Below are 12385 nucleotides of genomic sequence, written 5' to 3'. Positions count from 1 at the left end.
GGTTTGGATGCCAACAGACCTGGTAAAAAGGAGTATGGCCTCTGGGCCAGCACACTGCTGATATCTAAGTGCTGCTGACAGTAGTTGGTACCTGGACTGTCGGAACCAGATATACTTCCTATAGGTTTCTGTGACCCTCACTGTCTAAGGTCATTCAGATTAATTTCTGTTTAAAAAGTACACCTCTTAATAAAAGTTGTACAGTTATTGAAAGATAGCTCTCTAGAAGAAAATTGTCAAAAGGTACAATAAGAAGTTTCTCCTATGATGTGGTTGCCTAAAAGTATTTCAGTTTCTATTGGATGACACAGCCAGCTCCTGAGCTGGTCCACTCCATGATTAGATGGCTCCAATTACAGGAACGGCCCTCCTTAGATGAGGCTAAAGGTTTCTCTTGTGTCATGTCTACCCTTGCTTTAAGAAATATGAGCAGAATAGACACATACCCAGGTTTCAATGTATCTCCTGTGAGCTCTCATCTATGCCTTGGGGATCCTTGGGATTCTTCAGATGCCCTAGTGCCAGCTTGCTTGCCCTGTCCCTGATCTCCCTGGCAGCCACCGAGTTGTAGGATCCTACCTTGTGGAATCAGCTTTCTGATTTGTTAGTCATCCAATCTTAAGTGAAGAGGCCTGAGAAAGAAGAAGAAATGTGCTGTCAGCACAGCCCACTAGTGTCTTCATAGCTTTCTAACTTCATGTTGAAGATGCTATTCTTCAACAATGCGCTCTGCATATGTGCAAAATTGAAGATGCTCGGCATCTGCTACTAATGTATTGTTTTCATGAGTTCTCTGGGTCCCATGCCTATTTTTCCATTGGGGTATTAATTTTTCTTATTAAAAGCGTATAATTTTTCTCTAATATAAGTCCATCTCCCCCTCCAACATCTATCATCTATATTGAACTATATTTTCTAGTATTTTACATACTAATTTTCCAAGTATTTCATTTTAGGGTATTATTTTGACATGAAGTATTTGGTTTTTTATCTTGTTCTTTAGGGTTTCTTCCATTCCACTGAAATTACTTAAAAGTGTGTGAATTTATATTCCTGAGCTCAGATGAATATGCACTGCTATCTCCTTCTACTCTCTCCCTATCTCCCTCTCTGTCTCCCGCTCCCTCTCCTCTCTCTCATTCTCTTACTCACTTTGCTCTCCTTGCTCTCACTTTCTGCACTGAGGGTTGAACTCATGGCTTTCTGCCTGGTGGGCACGTGCTGTGCTGCTGAGCTGTGCGGCCAGAGCGCTTGTATTCATTTCTTTAACCTATTTGTGAGTTGGAGTTTGTTTATGAACAGTAGCAGGTAAGGAACTCCAAGGTGTGATACTTAGACTAAAAGGGTGTGGAAGAACCTGCTAGCCCAAGCAGCAGGTTTTTTACCTGGAGAAAAGGGTTCTATTGGGGCAGATGCAGCCCTTTTGAAAGGTCATTTGGAGCCCCTCAGGAGAAAATGCAAGTCGTCTGGACACCCTACATAGCAAGAATGCTACCTGGGGACATTTATGAGCTGGCTGTGAGTAAGCAGGGAGATGACACTTTAAACACTGACAGCAAGTCTGTGCTCCAAGTGGACACTGTAGGAAGAAGGAATGCGTGTGAACAAAGGCGTCTGTTAAAAATGATTGTACTCAGGATTTGAGACAATCCTGATAATCCCAAACCTGCAGAGAGAAGGAGCCCCGGGGTCTTCAGAGAGTGCAAACTCGCTCATCGGAGCCTAGTAAGCCTTGTTGAACTTAAGGTGTTCTGTGACTCCTGACGAGACCATGTCTATGGCACGGTCTAAGAAAACCATTATATACACATCTAAGAATGCAGTAAAGGTACCGAGTGGCCTATTCTTCACCACCACCCCCCAGAGTCTTCCTCTACCTGAACAAAGTTTCTCAGTAAGGAGCTTGTGATGCAAGCCAGGACTTAGAAGGAACTGCAGGATGTGAAAGACTGTCCAAAGGGACAGTGTGTTCAGAGCTTTCTTCCTGGAGCGTGAGGTCACCGCTAAGCCTTCCTGGGCCTGGCTGCTGCTTCGCCCTGTGAAGTGCTGCCCACAAACGCCCCCATACTAAGAGGATATCCATGCCACCAGTGTACTGACCTAGGGCAGGGGACCTTAAATGAAGCAGCTCTGGTGACAGACCAGAAATGCTCTCCAGTTTATTCACCAAAGGATTCTCCTTAAAAGATTCTCATCTTCTGGGTTAGAAGTGTGGCTGCCTCACACGGCATGGTAAGAGAGGATAGAAGGCGCTTTTAATCCAGAGTAAATTTCGACTGTGGCAGTCGGTGGTTGCTTAACTCCATCTCACCCCAGCTTCCAACATCTCTACCCCTCCTGACACCAGTGCTGCTTGGCCCTGGCTGTGCTTTGAACAAACTGTGGGTTTCCAAATCCCAGAGTCCACACCACACCCCAGGGCAGTTCACCCAAAATCCCTGGGCTGGGGCTCAGGCTGAAGGACTCTTAAAGCTCCCTCGGTGATTCAAATATGTGACCAAAGTTGGGAACCACTGGCCTTCCATAAACCCTGGGATATGGTCCCAGATGATTTTATATCTTTCCCCATCCAGGCCCCAAGCCATTTTGCCAAAGGTGTGAACGTGCCATGAACCCCTGGGGAATTTTCCATGCCTGAGCAAAAGGCTGAGAGCTGATTTTCAAAAGCTTATTGTTTGTTTTGTTTTAAATCCCAGATTAGTAATGTGCAGATTATAGGATTATGAAATGATTTTCTATTTTGCAGGGACTTGACATTCTAAACCAAGATGTTTGCAGAGCCGCAGCTCTCATTGCTGCTTCCTGAGAGGTTTCCATTTGTTCTCGGCTTCAAATGTGTTTTCCTCCAGCTCACTTCCTACAGCTGCAAGCTTTCTGCGTAGCTGTCCATCATGGCTCTGGTCTGTCCCCAGCCTCACTGATTTGGGAACCCTCTATTCAGGCAGGGATTTCTGTCCTTTTCCATAAGACGAGTTCTTCAAGACATAGCCAAAATGGCTCTGAATAGTTGGCACCAAAGTTAAGGGGAGGGAAAGTAAATGGAGCAGAGACAGCCTTTGTCTTCTTTGCGGTTTGGTAATGAGGCTAGGCCTAAGTCTTGAATCCACGCTCCTAGGCATCAGAAAGGAGGTGGCTTATCCCACAGAAGGAGCCTACAGCACAGAACAGCTCCAGCAGCCACTTTAAAGACCACCCCTTCCATGCTTCTTTCTGCTAAGGAGGCATAGAGTCACTGCACACATCAGCTGCCCTTTGATATCTGTGGGTTCTGGAACAGAGGCTAGGTCACAGAGAGCATCTTATTCTTTTCCTTTAGGGCTGCATGGAGCACCTGTTTTATAGGGAGCCGTGTCAGAAGTCAGTAAAACTAAGATATTTATCTGTTTGCTTTAATGGATTTCAAGAAGTACCCAGGGAGTCATGACCATAAAGGAATCTCCACTTTGAGTATGGCTTATAGACTATCTCATACTCACATTTGGAAAAACTCTGTACTCCCTGCACTCCGCTGCACGGGGCTGCTCTTGCCCACACTGCCTCTCCCTGCTTCACACAGGTAGGTCTGGGGAAAGATGCCTCCCTCTCCAAAAAGGATGCATTAACTCTCAGACATCAGAACACTGAGAATAACACGGGAGCTCAGAAGCATGAGGGGAGGAAAGAGGGAAATCTGCCACGGGACCTGGAAAAGACTAAAGGTTGAGGCCACTGTGCTTAGCCAGAAGAAGCCATGCTTCTAGGAAACATTTGTGGTATGGGATGTCGTTTGAGGCTGCAAGATAAGCTTACAGAGGTTTGGAAGTGCACAGATTCAGGGCTTGTTTTGTCTTGGAGGTGGCAAATCTCCCCACATAGAGTACAGGGTGCCTGTAGGGTGAAGAGAAAGGCCACAGAGATACACTGGAACCAGACCACAGAAAATGTTGAAATCCAGGCTAAATTTGATTTTCCTTCTATTTGTATTTTTCTTTATAATGTGTTTATTATGGTGTCTTTGGCCACACATTTGCATGCTACAGTGACTTCTGGCTTAGTGGGCAAGGCCTAAGTCTGTTATAATTGACTTTGCACACCACAAAGAACTATAGAGATAGGAGTAATACCCGCAAAGCACCACTCGGTGATTGTAGCTCTCTTCTTCACAGCGGGAATAAGACATAGTTAACCGTGGGGCAATGTCTCTGTAGTTTTTGTATCTGGTTTCTATTGTGCCCTGAGGTTTGAGTGTGATATGCCTGTAGCATGGAGCTTTGAGATCAAATTTTCTTCTCAAACCACACCCAGATGAGCCCTTCATCTGTTGAAAGTTAGCAGTATCAGTATAAATCCAGGTTTCTTAGCTGGGCGCTCATCTTGTCTGCCAAGTGTGCTCTTATTTTAAGGCATCAGGAGCACATGGTAGAATCCTATTGTGGTTCGGACCATTATGACACAGATTTAGGTGGAACGCCAATCAAATCATGACCCCCGAAGCTACTACACACAGAAAAAGCCCATCCATACCCCTTTCAAGGAACCCTGTGCCTTATGAAACGGTCCTAGGGGGTAATGCGGGGGCGGGGTGGGGGGCACGGCGGCTAGATCAAAGGTCTTCAGACCCTCAGTGTGCCCTTCGGATGGTAGAATGAGGGGTAAATTATTTCATCAGCTTCAAGCGGGGGGCTCCTAGAGAGGTGAAGGGAAACAGAAGATTCCTTGCCCATCTTTTCTCTCGGGTCTCCTTTCTGTCGCAGCACTGGGGGGCTAGAGAAGTACACTGACGGGAACTCAAGCGGTCCTGAACTACTGTGGAAGGCAGACTGCTGAGTAAGAGCTACCGAGGAAGAAGAAAGGAGGGGAGTGAGTGTAGCAAACAGCCTGTGGACCAAGCTACACCTGATGGCGCCTAGAGGAAGAATGGGCTTTTTGGTAGGGTCTCCCAGATGCTATTAGTCAAAAGCTCAGGGATCCTTAGGGGATCGACATTGCTCAGGGACACGTGAAAGGAACTTCCTTTTCTCTGCCTCTCCTGGAACAGGAGCAAGCCCCAGGGTTCCGAATTCTGGCTGAGCCCCTCCAGTCTCTAACCTGGCCCTGACCTGGAGGAGGGCAGGGCAGCTGCACACACCAGTTTCCCAGCCCAGCTCGGGAAACCGCGCTAACAGGTGCGGCCCGGGGCGGCTGAGGACCCGGAGCCCCAAAGAGCCTGGCGCCCGCGGCCAGCGACTCCGCACCTGCGGCAGGATCCCCCTAGGCACACTGGCTGGGAAGCCCCGCACCGCAGCGGGAACTGCAGCCCTGCTTGCCTCGTTCCTTAATATTGGGCCCCACTCCAGGAGGGACCCGTGCCAAGAGGGCCATAGTGAAGTTTGGGTTGGGGTTTGATTGATACTGCGATTTGTTCCTTTGACACGCCAAGCACAGGTACGTACAAGTCCCGGCCTTGGAGAGATGGAGTGAGGACAGCAGAGACCAGAGAACAAGTTTGGCTTCCTGGGAGCAGCCTTGCATGCTGGCTCTCCCCTCACTGTTGTATAGGACAAGAGTGCCCCCTAGTGGCTCAAAATTAAGCACAAGGAGAGAGTCCGTGTTTTTAAGCACAAATGCACGTTAACATACGCATTCTTATTTGTTCAGTCTCCCGACTCTAGTCCTTTCTTGCCTTCAATCGTATTATTTACGATCTAGAAGCCTACCGGAAGTGACCAAAAAACCTAGCCAGACCTGCACATTTAATGTCTGCGATCTAGACTGAGTTCAATTTCTGGACTTGTGGTCTATTGTCTTTCCTGTCTGGGCTGTGGTTCTTCTGACTGTACAGTTATTTTTAATATTTTTATTGACCATCGGTTGTGTGCGTGACTAGATAATGAGTGAGGGAGGGGCGAGGACAAGCAGCCATAGTTGGGATCCACGCAGAGACCAAGAAGTGCTGGGAATTTTTTTGAGGAGCACCTGTACTTGATCTGAATAGCAATCAAGATGATCAAGAAGTTAGGGGGCTAGAAAGACAGTTTCAGTACAAGCAGGTACTGTTCTCGCAGAGGACCCGTTTGACTTCCCCACCCATATTGAGCAGTTTCCAGTCTCCCTAGCCCCAGCTCCAGGGAATTCAGTGCCCCCTTCTGGCCCCCATGAGCACTTGAGTCAGTATGCCCCCTCCATGCACACTTAGATTTAAAACTCTGTTTTAAAGAAGAAAACACAGCAGCAGCTGGGGACAGAGTGTGGACAAAGCTCCAGGCAAAGGAAACAACAAAGACAGAACCCTGAGATTAGAAAACTAACCAGAGAAGCTGCCGCACGGAACGAAAGGTGAGGGGGCAGGGAGGAGCTGGAATGGGTAGAAGTTAGAATCAGTTTCTAAGGAGCTGGAAGTGTTGATCATAGGCTGGCTTGTGGGTCTTCAAATGGTCTTCTATGAGCCACTGAACATCTAGACTGGGAACATCATGCTCAGATTTCTGTTTGCTCAGGGTCAGTCTAAATTAGACATTGAACTTTGCCTTTGGCCAGCTGTTAGGACTGGGCAGCCAGGACAAAGGAGACTTAGGGTTCATCTGACCAGCCTGTCACTCATTCTCTGGAGAAACCTAAACTCGGAGCAGGCAAATTCATTCTAAATGGCTGAGGCTGGACTGGGGTCTTTTTTTTTTTTAATCTCCTCTTCAAGACTCCCCAAAATTCTGGGCAAAATCAGCTCTCAGCAGCTCTCAAGTCTGCTTCTGATCAAACAACCCCACAAAAGTGTGCACACAGACACACACACACACACATACACACACACACACACACACACACGAGAGGAGGGCAGAGGAGAGAGGGAGAGAAAGAGAATATAAATTGCCTTCATGGTTGCAAAAGGATGTGTTCATTGAACTTTTTATCCTGGGAACTGAGAAAAGTTGAACCCCTACTTAAATACCCGTGACTATTAAGAACCATAATAAGACCTGGAGACCAGACATTGCAAACATGTATTGGAGGGGGAGTGACCCAGTCAAGAGGCTCCCATGGAGAGCTGGCAGGGCAGAGGGCTTGACTCTGAATTGACACATTGAATCCCTTTTTAATTAACACGCAAAACTGAGAAAGCAAGTTTAGAAGTTGGAAAGTAACTCAATCTTTGTAAAAACAAAAGGCGATAAAATACAGTTGTCCCAATATTTGGGTAGTTTAGACACCCTCGGCAATTCTGGGAAGCAGGGAAATTAGTTCAGCCTTCGCTGGATCATTTAGCGTTTGGTTGAAACATCATGATCCAGTGAGGAAGCCCTCATGGATGATGGAAACGCGATGAGAGACAGGTTTTTCAAGGAAGAAATGTGATCTTGCCGAGCGCTAGCTGAAACTGGGAAAGAACTAGAAAGAGGTGGTCAAGAGGCCAGAACGGAGTTTACCTGCTTATTAGTTCTGTGACCCTGCCAAGGCCACTTACTCTCTCTGACCTTGTGTCTCAATGGCGAAGTTATAAAAATAACAAAGGTTTGTATATTGCACGAGTGGGCCTTTAGCAACCGTGTGTCAAGACTACAGTTAAGGAAATCCCGGCAAACATCAGGACTGCTTTTTCCTGGCTGGGTGACTGAGATAAGTTTTAGACCCCCTAAATTTTGACTTGCTCATGTGGAACACAAGGCTGCTAAAGGCCTGGACTGAACAATCCAGGCAAAGCAAACCTGAGAACTGTGATCTTTCTCTTCATCATGGATGTGACTACAAACTTACTAGTTTCTCAGTGCACATAACTGAAAGACAGTGCTATATTTAGCATGATATGATTTCATGGGTTGATAAATATTGAAAGAAAAACATAAGCAGAAGAAAGAGGACAGAGTGGTGAGCAAATTGTCCCTCTTTAAGTGACAGGATCTAAAGATAAAGACGCTGAGGACTCGGGCCTCAACAGCCTAGCTAAGAGATGGCCATATAGATTTTTTATTTTTTTAGGTGAAAAACACTAGCAATGATCAATGGCCTCCTGTCAGGTGGGAATAAGGTATCTGGGAAGTGACTGAGGGTCGGTGATAATTTAGATCTTATCTAACATCTCCAAGGAGGGGCAGAGTAATCTCTAGTTAATAGAATCTGTAGAGACACTCTGCACCCCGCCAGGGAGTCTCTCTAGAGCTGAGAAACTAAAGGAGGAAGCCTAGAAATTATGCAAAGAATCTCAAAAACCATTCATTCACTTCTTCCAAAAACATTTGTTCCCTGCCTCAGGCCTTTGTGCTCTGTGTTTTCTCAGCCCAGTGAGGGACAAAGCAGCAAATCCCTACACCACAGAGAAAGGAGGGCAGAGGCTAGAGAGCTCAGCCCAGGGGTTAGAGAAACAGACCTCAAGGAATGCTCAGAGCTAGACTTGAGAGAGCAGACAGACAGCTGCCTGCAAAGTGGAGGTCTCCCCGAAAGACCCATTCACAAAACTGCAAGCTACGAGTTTGCACAAGCCAGGCCAAAGATGCCCAGCTTCCTCAAGTACAGTGACCCTTTGAAATGCGAGTCGCACACCAGTCTTTATCATAGAAGCTCTCTTTCTTGAGCTGGAGAGATAGCTCACCAGCTGATAGTGCTTGCTGCTCTTCCAGAGGCCCAGGTTTGGTTCCAAGCACCCAAATTAGGCAGCCCACAGCCAGATGTAGCTCCAGCTCTACTGACAATTATAGCCTCTGTGAGCCGCCCCCACATACATAGCATAGTTACAGGTACATATTAACATAAATAAAAAAATTAAATTTAATTATCTTCTAAAAATGTCTAAAATAATAATTTTATAACCATTTTAAATGGGCCTTGTCTTATCAATCCCAACCATATCCCTTGAATATTTTAATCCCATTGTACATATCTGTTTAGTATTTTTCTTTGAAGAAATTTATTCCATCTATGTGCAATATTTTTTAAATTCTAAACCCATCTTTGCATATGTATGGATTGATAACCTCCTTACATTGACTGTTTTCTTTCTCTCTCTCTCTCTCTCTCTCTCTCTCTCTCTCTCTCTCATGCACACACACACACACACACACACACACACACACACCTGCCCCTGGGGCCACAGCTGAGACTAGAGAAGTAGCTGGAGTCAGCATCGTAGGGGAGAGATGAAGGTGGCAGGTGACCATGTATAACCAGGTGGCACACAGACAGACCAGGAAGCAGCTTCTGAGCCACAGCAATAGGGATGGGGGCAGAAATCAGCAGACATGGAAAGCATTAAAGACAGAATGGGTTTGATTTTGTGACCCTAGCTGCCCCGGGAGACCCTGGCTTTCTAGCTTGCATGACTGGGTAAGTGGCGGTCCGGTCACAGGTATTTTTAAAAGCAGAAGCATGGAGCTTGAATTGGACCATGTGACTTGGGGGCTTCTTTGGGCTGCAAGGTCGACATATGAGTCAGGAGAAGGGCCAGGGGCAGAGCTTCAGCATCAGAAGCAACAACATGTGATCAAATTCACCAGTGTTGGGGAAGCATCCAGGAACAAAACATAGGATGGGGCTCATTATCTGAGTGGCAGGTGAGAAAGGGATGATCCCCATCAACAAGAAACAGCATCCAGATGGAAGAGAACCAGAGAGAGGAGAAGCAGTCGTGGGAGCCGCAGGGGAGAAGGGCTCTGCAGAAAGGAGCTATGAGAAAGTCAGTTCTGCAGAGGAGCCAAGAATGGCCAGGACCAGAGGTGTGACCACAGCGACAAGGAAGAGAACAACAAGAACACCTCCTGCTTGCCTGGCTCTTTGTGCCTCCAAAGCTTGTCCATGCTTCTTAATTCATCTCATTCACACTATAGCCGGGGAATATTCTTACAAGTGCAGAGCTGAAGGGCCGTGCAGTTGAGGGGTTTGTCAGTCAACTCCTAAGTTAGTGATCCAACTCCTAAAATTAGAGATTTCAGCCCAGGGTCTTGTCCATACTCCCCGGTTCTCCCTGTGCCCCACAATGAGGAGACTCAGAGGGGCTGATACAGAGAAGCTTCTTGTTTGTAGTACAGATGGTGGACCATTTGCTTATCACACTTCATTCTGCGTTTCCCAGAACCCAACGACATCAGTACTCTGGCAGCATCTGAATGTAAAGTGTGTTCTCTAATTCTTTGTACCTAATTCTACACATAAGAGAGAGCCCTGAGGTTTGCAAACAGAGAGGTGACATGCATTCGTGCAAGCTTTAGAAAGTTAATTTATGTTATTAGACATCTGGTTGTTGGATACTCACATCACTTGAAATAGAATAAGAGAATAGACTACAAAGATATAACATGTCTGAGGCTTCTTGTGAATCTGCATCCTCCCCCTGCTTTACCTGGCTTACCGTTCTAATAAGTAGACTGTCTTCACAGTGGGAAAGTAAAGGCATCCTGACATTTGGAATCAAAAGCGTCTTAATATATTTGATGAAGTCAATACTGGCCTTCGGGTCTATCCTCCTACTCCCACACCATCCAGAGGCTGGCCTGACTATTCAACCAGGGTCTCCTGCTTGCTCATTCACCCCTCAGTCATTCCAACAAGAGAGTGGACTGTTCCCTCTGCTCTGATGGAGCTACTCAACCCAATTCAACCCATGCAGGACCAGGCTTGGAGCTCTTGGCTGTCCCACTCTTCATTGGAAGCAATTTACTGCACCTTTATCTCGGGAATCCATTGCTCTATCAGGCATGGGTCTGATTATCTCTCTCTAAACTTGTTGGTCATTTGTAATGCAGAAGGAACAGCAAACAGAGGTCTCTATATCTCTTGATAATGTTTTGGTCTAGTAGTTCAAATGACATCACACAGTGTTGGCACCATGAAGTTTGAACAAGGACCAAGACAGCTGTCACTGGGCAATGCTGACTGATTGTCTGAAAGTGACTTGCAACCTTATTTCCAGGTAGCAACCTGATTTGGATCTTTCTGCTGACCCATAAACCTGAACTTCTACTCAGAACGCAAGTGTCAGGAATGACTGGGGGCTGTTAAGATTCTTAAGCCGGTGATGGTTGCTGTTTCCCTCCCCTTCAGCTAGATGTGCCCTTTGTCTTTTCTAAGTTTGCTATGGATGTGGTCCCTTTTCTATGAGCTGCAATGTCCAGTTACACAAAAAGAATAAAAATGAACAAGGGAAGTGAGTTGTGGTCACAGATGCCCACATTACCACCTATTTGTTGGTGTTGCTACAGCGGAAATATAAATACTAAATATGAAACCCACTCTTAGACTTGAAACATTGGAGCTGTTAGCTTATCTTTGTCGCTTTCAGAATAACTCTAAAAAAGTTGCATGCCAATTGTCTTACCTGTCAAAGACATTAATAAAAGATGCAAGTATGTGATAACGGGTCCTCTATTTCCCCTGCTGTAGGTCAGTGCAGCTCAACGGACAGCCCTTAGTGATGGTGGACGACGGGACCCTTCCAGAACTGAAGCCCCGCCCCCTACGAGCTGGCCGGACATTGGTCATCCCTCCAGTCACCATGGGCTTTTATGTGGTCAAGAATGTCAATGCTTTGGCCTGCCGCTATCGGTAAACCACCCTCTGCTTTAGAGCTGCTGGTGGGCCTGCTGGACTGCTTTCCTGCTCTTCCTTCCCCCTGTAGCGCCCTTAGTCCTCAGCCTCCACGCCCGCTTTGCTGGAGTCAACATAGACTTTCTAAAGAGACTAAACATCATAGTGTGAGCTTAGCCTAGGTAGGCTGCATCCACCCCTAAGGAAAATGTAGACACCCTCTGTTCCTATGCAACGAGAACGGCGTGTGTCTGCTGACACACACCTCACAAACAGGCTGGCAGCATCTTCCAGAGCAGTGTTTCCAAACAGCTGCCTGTGGTCCTGATCCCACAGCAATGCAACTGCCAACCCCAAACTCTAGTCTACCGCTGCTGGTGCCCTCAGCGAAGGATGACGAAGGAAAAAGCAAGGGGGAGCTGCAAATCCAATCCTCTGCTAACTCCTCCTTTGTCTGTTTCCTGCTGCTGCCTTGGGTTTCCTGACACCTCTCCTCCCATGGGAAGCAAATGGGTGAGTCAGCTCTGGCCTGCTGGGTGAGCTGTTTATATAATTTCCTGGCTGATGTATGAGAGTGTGCATCTGGGCTTCTGACAATGGCATCCATCACTGACTATTCCTCTGGGAAGCGGGTGCTTCACAAGTAGAATTACAGTCAGACTCTGAAGTCTGTAAGGTTCTATTCCTCTGTGAATCTAGATTCCCTCCGGCTTGGAATGGGAGTCAGGTAACAATATTCATTGAGTGGAGAGCAATGTATTAGGCTCCACCAAAAGAAATCATCATTCTTCATGTTGCCAGGAGGGAGAGAATTGTAGTACAAAGAAAAAGCACATTGCAACATCAAGTACATACACATGTGCTCACAAACGTGCGCACACGCGCGCGCGCACACACACACACACACACACACACACCA

General features: G+C 46.7%; 1 protein-coding gene across 3 annotated transcripts in view; it reads left to right on the top strand.

The window, feature by feature from the left end:
• Positions 1 to 11488, top strand: part of Hpse2 (heparanase 2 (inactive)) — a 598898-nt gene extending 587410 nt beyond the window's left edge. For all 3 annotated transcript variants that reach the window (XM_038330395.1, XM_038330387.1, XM_038330379.1), the window contains one exon: positions 11323 to 11488. In XM_038330395.1, the coding sequence (XP_038186323.1) occupies positions 11323 to 11488 (166 nt within the window). The remainder of the gene's footprint in view (positions 1 to 11322) is intronic.
• The last annotated feature ends 897 nt before the right edge of the window (positions 11489 to 12385 follow it).

This window comes from Arvicola amphibius, chromosome 1, assembly GCF_903992535.2.
Source record: "Arvicola amphibius chromosome 1, mArvAmp1.2, whole genome shotgun sequence".
In the NCBI taxonomy this organism is placed as follows: domain Eukaryota; kingdom Metazoa; phylum Chordata; class Mammalia; order Rodentia; family Cricetidae; genus Arvicola; species Arvicola amphibius.
This window is presented reverse-complemented; position numbering and strand designations above follow the sequence as displayed.